The sequence below is a fragment of the Trifolium pratense genome, linkage group LG1, assembly GCF_020283565.1.
Source record: "Trifolium pratense cultivar HEN17-A07 linkage group LG1, ARS_RC_1.1, whole genome shotgun sequence".
Classification (NCBI taxonomy): Eukaryota; Viridiplantae; Streptophyta; class Magnoliopsida; order Fabales; family Fabaceae; genus Trifolium; species Trifolium pratense.
The window spans coordinates 21,147,134-21,159,402 of NC_060059.1; the positions used below are offsets into that span (position 1 = coordinate 21,147,134).

General features: G+C 32.8%; 1 protein-coding gene and 1 long non-coding RNA gene across 6 annotated transcripts; both read left to right on the forward strand.

The window, feature by feature from the left end:
* Window positions 1-2,386: 2,386 nt before the first annotated feature.
* On the forward strand, window positions 2,387-8,593 carry LOC123885197 (pentatricopeptide repeat-containing protein At3g63370, chloroplastic). Of its 5 annotated transcripts, none has more exons than XM_045934490.1 (4): window positions 2,425-5,640; window positions 5,726-5,845; window positions 6,687-6,765; window positions 8,280-8,593. In XM_045934490.1, the coding sequence occupies exon 1, from the start codon at window positions 2,468-2,470 to the stop codon at window positions 5,291-5,293; it is 2,826 nt and encodes a 941-aa protein (XP_045790446.1). In that variant the 5' UTR covers window positions 2,425-2,467; the 3' UTR covers window positions 5,294-5,640; window positions 5,726-5,845; window positions 6,687-6,765; window positions 8,280-8,593. The 5 variants fall into 5 exon arrangements, with proteins under 5 accessions (XP_045790438.1, XP_045790446.1, XP_045790431.1 ...); XM_045934475.1 differs by lacking the exon at window positions 8,280-8,593 and adding an exon at window positions 6,384-6,558 and having other exon boundaries at window positions 6,687-6,920; XM_045934494.1 differs by lacking the exon at window positions 6,687-6,765.
* Window positions 8,594-10,827: 2,234 nt separating this feature from the next.
* LOC123885646 lies at window positions 10,828-11,538 on the forward strand. The gene is made up of 2 exons (XR_006801213.1): window positions 10,828-11,112; window positions 11,334-11,538. It is a non-coding gene; the product is annotated as an uncharacterized LOC123885646 (long non-coding RNA).
* Window positions 11,539-12,269: the final 731 nt, after the last annotated feature.

The following is a 12,269-nucleotide window of genomic DNA, read 5'->3' on the forward strand; positions in this document are numbered from 1 at the left end:
TAATCTAATTAGTCATTATTTAAAATTATAAAAAATAAGAATTTTAAGATAATATCCTCTTTCCTATTTCTTTACTATTTTCTATATCTATTTATATATAGAATAGATATATAGAATAAGGTATTCGCTAATATTGAAAGAATCTATATATAATTATATCCATTTATTATTATTATTATATTATAATAATAGGAAGGATATTAGGATAAATACATATAATTTATATAAATAAAATCTAATAAATAATAGAAATTAAAGAATCAAAATATTCAAAACTAAAAAAAAGAGAATCTTACCATACGAATTAAAATGACGATATTGTTTTATTGATAAAAAAGATTTGATAAATCAATGGGTAACTAATTAGTAGTGAATATCCAAATTTGAAGTAGAATGAATCGAAATAATGAATAGTGTAATTGAATCTAAACAAATCGAAATGCTTTGTATTTTTTTACCACAAGAATTCGTTATGTATGGATGAGATGATGAGATTCCATTGATACAGAGCCAATGATTCGATTTTCTTCTCTCCCTCAAACCAAACGGACCCTTAGCTACTTTGAAACAGAACATTGCACACTTATAAGGGCCCAATCTCGTATTTTATGGTTGGGGTGGCGATAGATAGGCTTCGCTTCTACGACAACCTCTCAATATTTGGGAACATAAGATAATAGTGGTACAAATATATTGTTAATATTTATAACATATTAGATATTTAATAAGATGTTTTCTCAACGACCCCATGATTCTTTTATATCCTCAATATTTTAATTTTGCCCTTGCAAAAAAATTCGGTTTGTAGAAACCAAATTTTTTCTAGTGCAAATTCAGAGTAAATTTCGGTCTTTAAAAATCAAAATTTTTTTCAAGGCAAAAAAAAATCGATTTCTAAAAAACGAATTTTTTGCAAGGGCAAAATTAGAAATTCCCGTATAAAAAGAAATACTGGGATAGGAAGAGAAAACATCATTTAATAATTGCCTAGTGATAGAATATATGTTTGCATACTCATTTTTCTGTATACTTTTAGTTCTAACTTTTTAATTTTGATGTTTTCTCTCCCCACCCCCCGTGAATCTTTTATCCCCCCTGAGTTTCCAATTTTGCCCTTGAAAAAACTTCGGTTCGTAGAAACCGAAGTTTTTTTTTGCCTTGAAAATAAATTTCGGTTTCTAAAAACCGAAATTTACTCTGAATTTGCACTAGAAAAAATTCGGTTTCTGCGAACCGAAGTTTTTTGCAAGGGCAAAATCGGAATATTGGGGGGTATAAAAGAATCACGGGGGGTGGGGAGAGAAAACATCTTTAATTTTAGTTATTTTAGTTCTAGTTCTTGGTTAAATGGCCCCATTCTTTAATACACCTCCACGAAAGGTGTTGGGCCGACCCTGATCGTGAAAAGATAGAAGGAGGATTCACTAATTTTCACCGATAGTGTTTTTGTTTCAAGTTATATTTCTATAAATAAAATGATAGAAAAATGAATTTTCATATTTATTACACGTTTGTTAAATTAATTTTATTCCGGTATATAAAACAATTTTGAAAATAGAACTAAGTGTGTTTTTGTCCAAAAAAAAAAAAAAGAAAAAGAAAAAAATTTCCATCTAAAAGAGTGAAAAAAAGTTTCCATGAAATTAACTTGTAAAATAGTAGCAAACACATTTTTAGTAAATTTACCAATTTAGTATAAAGTTGGACAAAGATAACTTGAAGTTTCCATGAAATAAATTTAGTATAAACTAATTTAAAGACCGCACGGATCTATTGACTTTTATTCGATATTTGAGTTTGTCAGTATATTAATGTAGAAAATTTATTTAAAATTAAATATTTAAAATTTTTGTTATATAATAATATTGTTAAAATATAAGTGGAATTATTGTGTTAATTATTTTGTGTAAATTTATTTATTCAATTTTTATGTTTAAGTGATAAATAATGGTACCGTGTATATTTTTAATCAAAAATTACAAATTTTATTAGGAATATTTAGGATAATTTAGTAAACTTTGTAGTAATATTGTTTATGATTCGTTTATAAAATAAAAAATTGTTTATGTTTATTTTTTTTAATGAAAAATATTGTTTATATTTTTTTATAGAGTATTATTTTTTTATTTCTATATTTTTATGCAGTTTCTTCTTATTTATTGTATAATGTTTATATAATTTTTTTGTTAACTAAACTTTCTATAATTTTTTATTTATTTTTATTTTCCTATTTTTTATGTTAGTAATAGATAAATACCAATTAACTTGTAAACCAAAAAAAATAAAATACCAATTAACTTCTCAATCACAAAAATATTTAAATATTAACCAAACACAAACAACTATTTTAAAAAAAGCCTATTGTCATAAAAAAAAAAAAAAAACCAAAGCCTCTGCCCTATTTGGGGCATCATTCTTATCCATGTTATCTTATTGAAGTTCTTTGAAAAATAGCAAACACATTTGCATGACATATTTGTCCCATCTTCGTCCATGCACAACTGCAGCATCAATGCTCACTTCAACCCTTCCCCCAAATCCCACACTTCCCAACTTCTCTCACAGACCCATTTCCCTCAAACACGCTTTTCAATCTCTAACCAATTTTTTCACCGACCCATTGTCCCCAACAACACCTTTCCCTCTTCAACAAGCTTATTCTCAAGCTCTTGACCTCTGTGCTTCCCATAAAGCTCTTTCTCAAGGCCAACAGTTACATGCCCGTTTTCTCAAAACTCAAAATTCCTTTGATTCTGTCTTCCTTGACACCAAGTTTGTCCACATGTATGGAAAATGTGGCTCTTTTCTTGATGCAGAGAAAGTGTTTGATAAAATGTCTGAACGAACTATTTTCACTTGGAATGCAATGATAGGTGCATGTGTGGGTACAGGTAGATATGTTGAGGCGATTGAATTGTATAAAGAGATGCGAGTTCATGACGTGTCGCTTGATGCTTTTACTTTTCCTTGTGTGCTCAAAGCTTGCGGTGCTCTTAGTGAGAGTCGTTTGGGGCATGAAATTCATGGTGTTGCTGTTAAATGTGGATATGGTGCTTTTGTTTTTGTTTGTAATGCGCTTATTGCTATGTATGCTAAATGTGGTGATCTTGGTGGGGCTAGGATTTTGTTTGATAGTGTTTTGATGGAGAAAGAGGATCCTGTATCGTGGAATTCTATCATTTCTGCACATGTTGCTGAGGGTCAATGCTTTGAGGCATTGACACTTTTTAGAAGAATGCAGGAGGTTGGTGTTGAGGGTAATACTTACACTTTCGTGTCGGCTCTTCAAGCTTGTGAAGATCAAACCTTTATTAAAATGGGTAGGGGGATACATACCCTTAGTTTGAAATCTAATCATGTCACTGATGTGTACGTATCCAATGCTTTGATTGATATGTATGCAAAATGTGGTCAAATGGAGGATGCTGAAAGAGTTTTTAAAAGTATGCTTTGTAAGGATTGTGTATCGTGGAATACATTGCTTTCGGGTATGGTCCAAAATGATATGTATAGTGATGCTCTAAACCACTTCCGGGATATGCAGTATTCTGGCCAAAAGCCTGATCAGGTGTCGATACTTAACATGATTGCAGCATTGGGCAGATCGGGGAATTTATTGACTGGCAAGGAAGTGCATGCTTATGCAATAAGAAATGGAATAGATTCTAATATGTATATTGGGAACACCCTGATAGATATGTATGGGAAGTGTTGTTGTGTGAAATATATGGGCAACACTTTTAAGTATATGCCCAAGAAGGACTTGATTTCTTGGACTACAATTATTGCTGGATATGCACAAAATGAATGCCATCTGGAAACCTTAAATCTGTTGACGAAGGTCCAGTTAGAAAGGATGGAAGTCGATCCTATGATGATTGGAAGCATTTTACTGGCTTGTAGTGGGTTGAAATCTGAAAAACTCATAAAACAGATTCACGGTTATGTTTTGAAAAGAGGTTTAGCTGATATATTGATACAAAATGCCATTGTCAATGTATACGGAGAAGTCACACTCATAGATTATGCAAGACGTGTGTTTGAATCAATTAAGTCCAAAGATATTGTGTCTTGGACGAGTATGATTACTTGTTGTGTTCATAATGGACTTGCAATTGAGGCTCTTGAACTTTTCTACTCTCTGAAAAAAACTAGTATTGAACCTGATTCCGTAACTCTTGTCAGTTTACTCTCTGTGGCTGCTGCTTTATCTTCATTGAAGAAAGGGAAGGAGATTCATGGATTTCTGATTAGGAAGGGTTTCTTCCTGGAGGGACCAATTGCCAACTCCCTGGTGGACATGTATGCTCGATGTGGAACCGTGGAGAACGCAAGAAACATATTCAACTATGTAAAACAAAGAGATCTAATTTTGTGGACTTCTATGATTAATGGAAATGGAATGCATGGACGTGGGAAGGATGCCATTGATTTATTCAATAAAATGACAGATGAAAATGTTCTTCCTGATCAGATAACCTTCTTGGCTTTGTTATATGCTTGCAGCCATTCAGGGTTAGTGGTTGAAGGTAAGAGACTTTTTGAAATTATGAAATATGAATATCAATTGGAGCCCTGGACAGAGCATTATGCTTGCCTGGTTGATCTCCTTGCCCGATCCAATTCTCTAGAAGAGGCTCACCATTTTGTGAGAAACATGCCTATTGAACCTTCTGCTGAAGTCTGGTGTGCTCTTCTCGGGGCTTGTCATATTCATTCAAATAAAGAATTAGGAGAGATTGCTGCGAAGAAGCTCTTACAATTAAATACAGAGAATTCAGGAAATTATGTACTGGTATCGAACACTTTTGCGGCAGACGGAAGATGGAATGATGTAAAAGAAGTGAGATTGAGAATGAAGGGAAATGGATTGAAAAAGAAAGCGGGATGCAGTTGGATTGAGGTGGACAATAGGATTCACACCTTCACGGCAAGGGACAAGTCTCATCCACAGTGTGATGACATTTATCTAAAATTGGCCCAGCTTACGAAACTTTTGAAAGAAAAAGGAGGCTACAGGGCTCAAACGAAGTTGGTATTCCATGATGTTTGTGAAGAAGAAAAAACACGGATACTATACGGACATAGTGAAAGGTTGGCACTTGGTTATGGTCTGCTTGCTACCCCGAAGGGTACTTGTCTTCGGATCACAAAGAACCTTCGAATTTGTGATGATTGCCATACATTCTTTAAGATTGCGTCTGAAGTCTCCCAACGGACCCTTGTTGTAAGGGATGCCAACAGGTTCCATCATTTTGAAAGAGGGCTCTGTTCATGTGGAGATTTCTGGTGACCACTTTGATTATTATTAATATCTAAAAATAGAATATATCCCCACCGCTTTGGTTCCTCCCTGTTGGTGGTGCTCATTAAGATTTCTCTTCAAATTTTTGTATCTCTTAATGACATGTTAATGGACAAAGCATGGGATCTGGTACAAAATGAGTATACAGAGCTTGTGAATACTCAGAAGTTAGTAATATACTTTAGGATTGCAGCCATTGCCCATTGGTTTGAGATAGAAAAAACAGGCTGAAGTGGAGATGCTTTGGAAACTAAATGATGCAAGTTCCAAATTTTTGAATTTTGGTTCGTGTTATTGGCATGATGAAATCCTTACACATCACATTTCGAGTACATGTATGTGTTTTGTTTTGTTTTGTTTTGTGGATTTTCATTTGAAACCTTGGTTCTTTATTATTTATAATGCCATTCTTGAATATAGGTTGATGGTGACAAGGAGTAGAAGGATGGAGGTTATACTAACTATGAAACAAGAAAAGACCTGTCCGGATGCTCAAGTGGAGGTGCCTTTTTGTGCAGAAGCACATGACTGAATTATTGGGTAAGAAATTAAATGCTTGTAGATTGGGCTCATCAAGATCATGTCCTGCAATTGTTTTAAAGATGTCAAGCTAGTTCCCAGTGGTAAACTTCGATGAGGTTGTGTTAAGAAAAGAAAATTGTGGACTGACTTGCCTTTTTATAGTTATCAGTTAGATTTTTGAGTTACTCTGAATGTCGCGAAGTCATTTAGTTGATCCAGATTCCAGACCCTCCTCAGTTGCCTCCATTATTTTTAAGGAAACCTCCATCCCAAAGCAATGATGACATTGTGTCCAGTTTATTCCCTTCCCTGTTTAAGTTTTACATATGGTTAATGAAGTTCACTATGCTTACTCAGAATGCTGTTTCATCTCATGGCTGTATGTGCATCAATGACAAAGAGGAACCCTGGGTTACTCTCACACAAACTTTTTCGTCCAATTTTCCCTTTAATTACTCTCACACAAACAATGTACATAGAAACTCCGTTTACGCCGATACAATTTATGATACATTTATTTATTGTTTATCATGTTTCGGATAATTCTTGTGAGCAGATTGAACCTGTTAAGGGATGTTTGATCATCTTTGCCCCTACGAGTTTGATGCTCCTGTGAAGAAGTTTGAACTTCAGGGTTTTAAGGAATGCAATTTATTGAAAAGGAAGATGTCTAGATGGCAAAAAAGTTTTAATTTTAATAAGGAATTTTCTATTCAATATGGATTTCAATAGTTAACTAATGATCCTTCCCTCATTAAAATACATGTGATAGAAAATGAATTTTGTCCCCACAATATGCTGCTTTTGGTTGATACTTGGAGACAAATCATCTGATAACAGTTATTGCATTTATATGCAGGCCTTCCCTTGAAGGGTTAGCTCCAAGGTGGTAATTTCTTTAATTGTGCATATATTTATATGGAAAAGGCTCTGATCTAGTTAGTCCTACTCCTAAGGCATGACCATGGTTGATTTTTATTTTTAAGGACTATGATTTGACTCCTGTGATGAAAGATGTCTGTATACTTCATTTGATTGTGAAGAGTAAGGGAAAATGATGTTTATTTCTAGCATTGTACAATATTTTGTATAATGTCAAGTATTTGTTTGACTCCAGTATGTTAGTTTTATGTTAAATTTAATAATAGTAATAAAGCTTATCTGTAGATTATTTCTCCTCAGTATTAAGAAGTAAATTCAAGTTGTTTTCAATCATCAACCGTCACTTGTGTTTATCTTAATGTTTGTTACATAAGTTGAAGACTTGAAGTCACCTTTGGCAAGACATATATACTCTGTTCTGGGAATATTAATCCTTTCCTCAAATCTCCTTACCACACATATGCTTGATCACACCAAATTAAAATCTACACGGTCTGTTTACTATGCTCATTTTCTGTTTACATTTCTACCAAAATGCTTGATCGCACCAAATTAAAATCCAACACACAAGGCACTCCTTGAAGTTCCCGCTATTTCAAGTCTTCATCGCCTTTCCTGCTCTTGGCGAGCAGAGGCAGTGCTGTCGTTTTGTTACAGGCCTTCTCATCATTCCTATCCATTGTTATAAATTTGAATTTTAAAATATGAACAACAAAATATGTTTGGATTTTAAAATCCGAATGCTACTGGAGTTTAAGAAAAAAAAAATGACGAATTGGAAACGCAAGGCAAGAGGAAATGTGTACTAACTCTTGCTTGATAATAGAAAAACTTAAAAAATGAGATGGATTAAGGGTGAATTTTGACGAAAAATTGAATGATTGTAGGTTGGTTTTTGGAGTTCGAATCATGTCAAGAGCTTAACCTTATAACCCTAATGTGCAGAGTTCATATCCTGTCAAAGACAGTTGTAAAATTACCGTAGAAAAAGTTAAATTTGTTACTTTTTTTTATCACTGCAACCTCTATATTTCTCTCCCAAACCACTAAACTAGTACTTAATCAGCCAATCCTATACTATTCAGCACATATAATAATTTGCCCCGGAAGCAGAATGATTTATTAGCATCAACTCTGCTCATATAAAATAAAACAGACAATATATTGGATAATATTTTGTAATTTTTTTTCTAATATGTGTTGCACGTTTTCACAGTAGGTTTAATTTTCATTACAAATTAATGTTTTCACCACTTGTTTTTAATTTGTTCTTTCTAGTTCTAGTTTTATAAAAATATATTTATTTTGCCATAAAATCACCTTTGTCATTCTGATTGGTCATCGGTGTGAATACTTTAAGTTGAAGCAATGTGTAACAAGAGCACAATTATCTGTATATGTGTGTCATTTTCTTCATATTTTGTTGTTTTTATGCATATCTTTTTCTGTCTCCAAACAGTTATTTCTACTGTGATGTAGTACTGTGAGAGAAACGTTACTTGGATATAAATTTGGATTTCTAACACAGCCAACTGTATAATTAATTGGATTAATTGTCCATATGTTACAGGTCTATGAGGCTATACCAAGAGCTTGAATCAGAGTTCACAGGACTTAGCTGTCACAAAATTGAGTAGCATTATTACAACGCATGCAATGGGAAGGAATCACAAAAGGAAACCAAACTTCACAGATTTGTCATGAAGAAGTAATCTTATCTTAATTCTTAATTAAATATATCATGGTTGTTTTAATGAAGAACCATTAAACTATAAGAAGATTTACAATATAATATGTTATTTAATTGCAACTATGAAATGAATATTGAACTAACTTGTTTATCAAGTAACTGATTAATATGCAGAGTTGGCCACTAATAGTGTATATTTGAATTCATTAACTAAATATATCGACTTTCTTTGATCAATTTTTCCTTATATTTTATGACGGAGTGACTAACGATTACACTTTTTTTTATTCTGAAAATATGTGATTACACAGTTTTTAATTAGTACTACAATAATACTAGTAGAAGACAAGAGCATGTTAGTAGTACAGAATGAACAGAAAAGTGTGTAATCAGGTTTTTAATTGATAGAGTATGCTTTTATGTTATTTTCTCGATTGGTGGGAACTGAAAAATAACATTGAATTGAAATAACTGGAAACATGAATTGACAACTGAGGTTGATCACACTACACCACACCACACCTCACTTGCGGAATAACTAAGAAGAGAGAGAGAGAGAGAGAGAGAGAGAGAGAGAGAGAGGGGGAGGGAAGAATGGTTGAAGAGAAGACACAGCACAGTTATTAGGCATGCACAGCACAGCACATCCAAAAACTGCATAGAAATTCTAAACCAGTCAGTCTCTCTTCTTCTGTTCCGGAACCCAATTATTGTAGGCCTGTGCCTTTTTGTCCCTTGAGCAACAGTAGACAATGATATTTGAACTCTTCTTTTTATTTTTTTTTTTTACAAAATATTTGAACTCTTCTAATGCTCATTTCACACTTTGTTTTCTTTTTAGAAAAATACTAACTAATGTCTCTGAAGCACTACATCAACATATTGTATTTCATATTTTGAATTCAATAGCTGCGATTAGTACGTTGATCTCACCGTTAAATTTTTTATTGGATTCTATTTATATTTTTTAAGTTGTAAATTCCAATTATTTGGTTGATAATAAAAACTCCAATATAACTCTCAAAATCCAACATGAGAATTTATTTGATTGTGTCACACTACTTATACTCCTATCTCATATGTTTGGAAACAGATTTTCTGCTGTGAATGCGTTAACGCAGTTACAACAACAATCGTCCGATTATAATCAAAATCAGGATTACTTTAGGACATAAGTAATATAAATGCCTAATGTAAAATCAACGATCGAGATCAATTACAACATATAACTGCATACATTTTCTAATGCAGCAAATCAGGATCCCTCTTATGCTAAGCTCATGTGTGTGTGTATGAATGGTCATGTTTGGAATATTGCTAGTTTGTTTTAAATTATAATCAAAATCAGGATTACTTTAGGACATAAGTAATATAAATGTTGTAAAATCAACGATCGAGATCAATTACAACATATAACTGCATACATTTTCTAATGCAGCAAATCAGGATCCCTCTTATGCTAAGCTCATGTGTGTGTGTATGAATGGTCATGTTTGGAATATTGCTAGTTTGTTTTAAATTATAATCAAAATCAGGATTACTTTAGGACATAAGTAATATAAATGTTGTAAAATCAACGATCGAGATCAATTACAACATATAACTGCATACATTTTCAAATGCAGCAAATCAGGATCCCTCTTATGCTAAGCTCATGTGTGTTTGTGTATGAATGGTCATGTTTGGAATATTGCTAGTTTGTTTTAAATTATTTTTTATTTAAAATAAAAATAACTATTTATCAATTTCATTATATGAAAAAAATAATAATAATTTAGTCCTTAAACATTATTACTCTATTTAAAAAGAGAACTTGAAAATATAATACTAGTACTAGTAAAATTCTCTCCAAGGATTGTTGTGCAGTAAACTATGATAGTATATAGTGCATATAATATGTGCATAAAATGAAAAAGCTGAGGGAGAGCAGGATTCCTATACACTGCTATGCCGCCCTATCTAACAACCTATCTATCATTTCTGACCCCAGTAGACAACAGTAGCTAGCTAGCCAACCAAGACAACTCATACAAAATTTCTTAGCTGAGCTGTGTGTGTGTCCTTCTTCATTGCACTGTGTATCCATGCTACTTTTCTTTAAATCACTGTTAAATGAGATGAGTTATGTTGCTATGATCACCTCCAACCTCTCCTCCCACCAACCTCTTTTTCACATTGTCTCACTTCTATTTATATTCTACCAATCCAATTGGTTCTATATAGCACTTGTTTGTCATTAGAGTTTGGTAATTTTTCCTTTCTGGCCCAAAATTCTTGTTCCTTATATAAAATATCTTCATTATTTTACCCTCAAAGTTTTACTTCATAGCATTTTAGTTGCATTTTTACTATACATTGTTGACATGGAACATGTTTCAAGTGTTTGATCTACATTTGTCTTTTTTGTGGTTGGTTCTAGATGAGTGTGCTATCATATATACTATTTCTTTCTTGTAACAAAACAAAATCAACCATATATATACCTGTGTGCACAGCAATATTGTTATATGATCAGTCACAAAGGAAAAAGTGAAGCTGCCAGCATGATCTAGGTATGGTTATAGAATATTGTTACTGTTTATGTGGAAGCTATATACATAACCCTGACTAGGTCATGCTGTGCTAGCCTCACTCCTTCCTATTTGGAGACCAATATATATTCTCAACAAAAGATACCTACCTACCTTCTACACATACACAAAGCAAAATTAAGGTGAGTATATGTTGTTAATTCCTTGTTATGAATTAGCATATTGTATTTCTATTTTTTTTTCCTGATGAGTTAGAATATATACATCATGATTGATTGATTTTACTTTAGACCTTATTTTAACCGTACATCATGCTTGGAGCTTCAGTTTTTTCTTTGTGTTCATAACAATATTGAATGTTTTTCACCAAAAAGAGGGAAAAAATGACAATATTGTATATCAGGGATGAAAACTTCATCAACATTTGGAGGTTCCAAATGAAGAATGGACATGATACAGGTATTGAATATGTATGGTATCCATTGAAGCACGTCATTCTTTGGAAAATTTAGGATATTGTAAGTTAAGGAAATTTAAGAAATGATAGGTTAAAGATACTTTTATTAGTATTATTTTTATTATTATTTATTATTATTATTATTATTATTTTGAGATAATAAAATGCAATTATTATTACTAACAAGATCCAAGTGGAGATGGGATTGCCCCCCATGCAGTTTTCACAATCCAACCATTCATTTTTTAAATAAAAAATTAAAATTGCAAAGTTGATAAAATGTGAGGTTGAGATGTTCCTGAGAGAAAACTGCACTGGAGAGGATCCTCTCCCCTAAGTATCTCTGGTGAGGGATTTGATTACTAACTCATGCATATATGAGAAAATTCAGTTGGGAGGGAAAAATTCATTTTGTGTGCTCTACAAGTTCTCCGATGGAGATTAGTCATCGCTAATGACGGTGAAAACTAAGAATTCAGTTCTGATGGAGGATACCTATCCATAAGTTTTCGCAACTCAATCATGTATGAAGGAATCATGAAAGATTTGACTTGTTCGAACTCTTTCTGTAACTCATTAAATTGAGAAACAAATAAAAGTGTGTGAACGAGGTATCCGGTAACAAGAAGAAGGAGAAGGGTTGAAAAGAGGAACTCCCAAATATTTAGCTAAATAGTGAGCGGCTTCCATAGCTTCTCTCCTAACATAACATAGGATAAAATGATATTTGGATGAAGTGGGAGAGTTAAGGAGTACGATAATAAGGGTGATCTTGGCCTCTATTTTCACTTTCCCGTAAAATCTAACAAATTAACAATTAATATAGTGGCAATAACCATTTTACAAAAATTATTAAAATTTTGCACTGCACTACACTTGCTC

Bases quoted from the DNA above. Each gene is read 5' to 3' on its own strand.
- LOC123885197 (XM_045934482.1), top strand. From the start codon at position 2,468: ATGACATATTTGTCCCATCTTCGTCCATGCACAACTGCAGCATCAATG.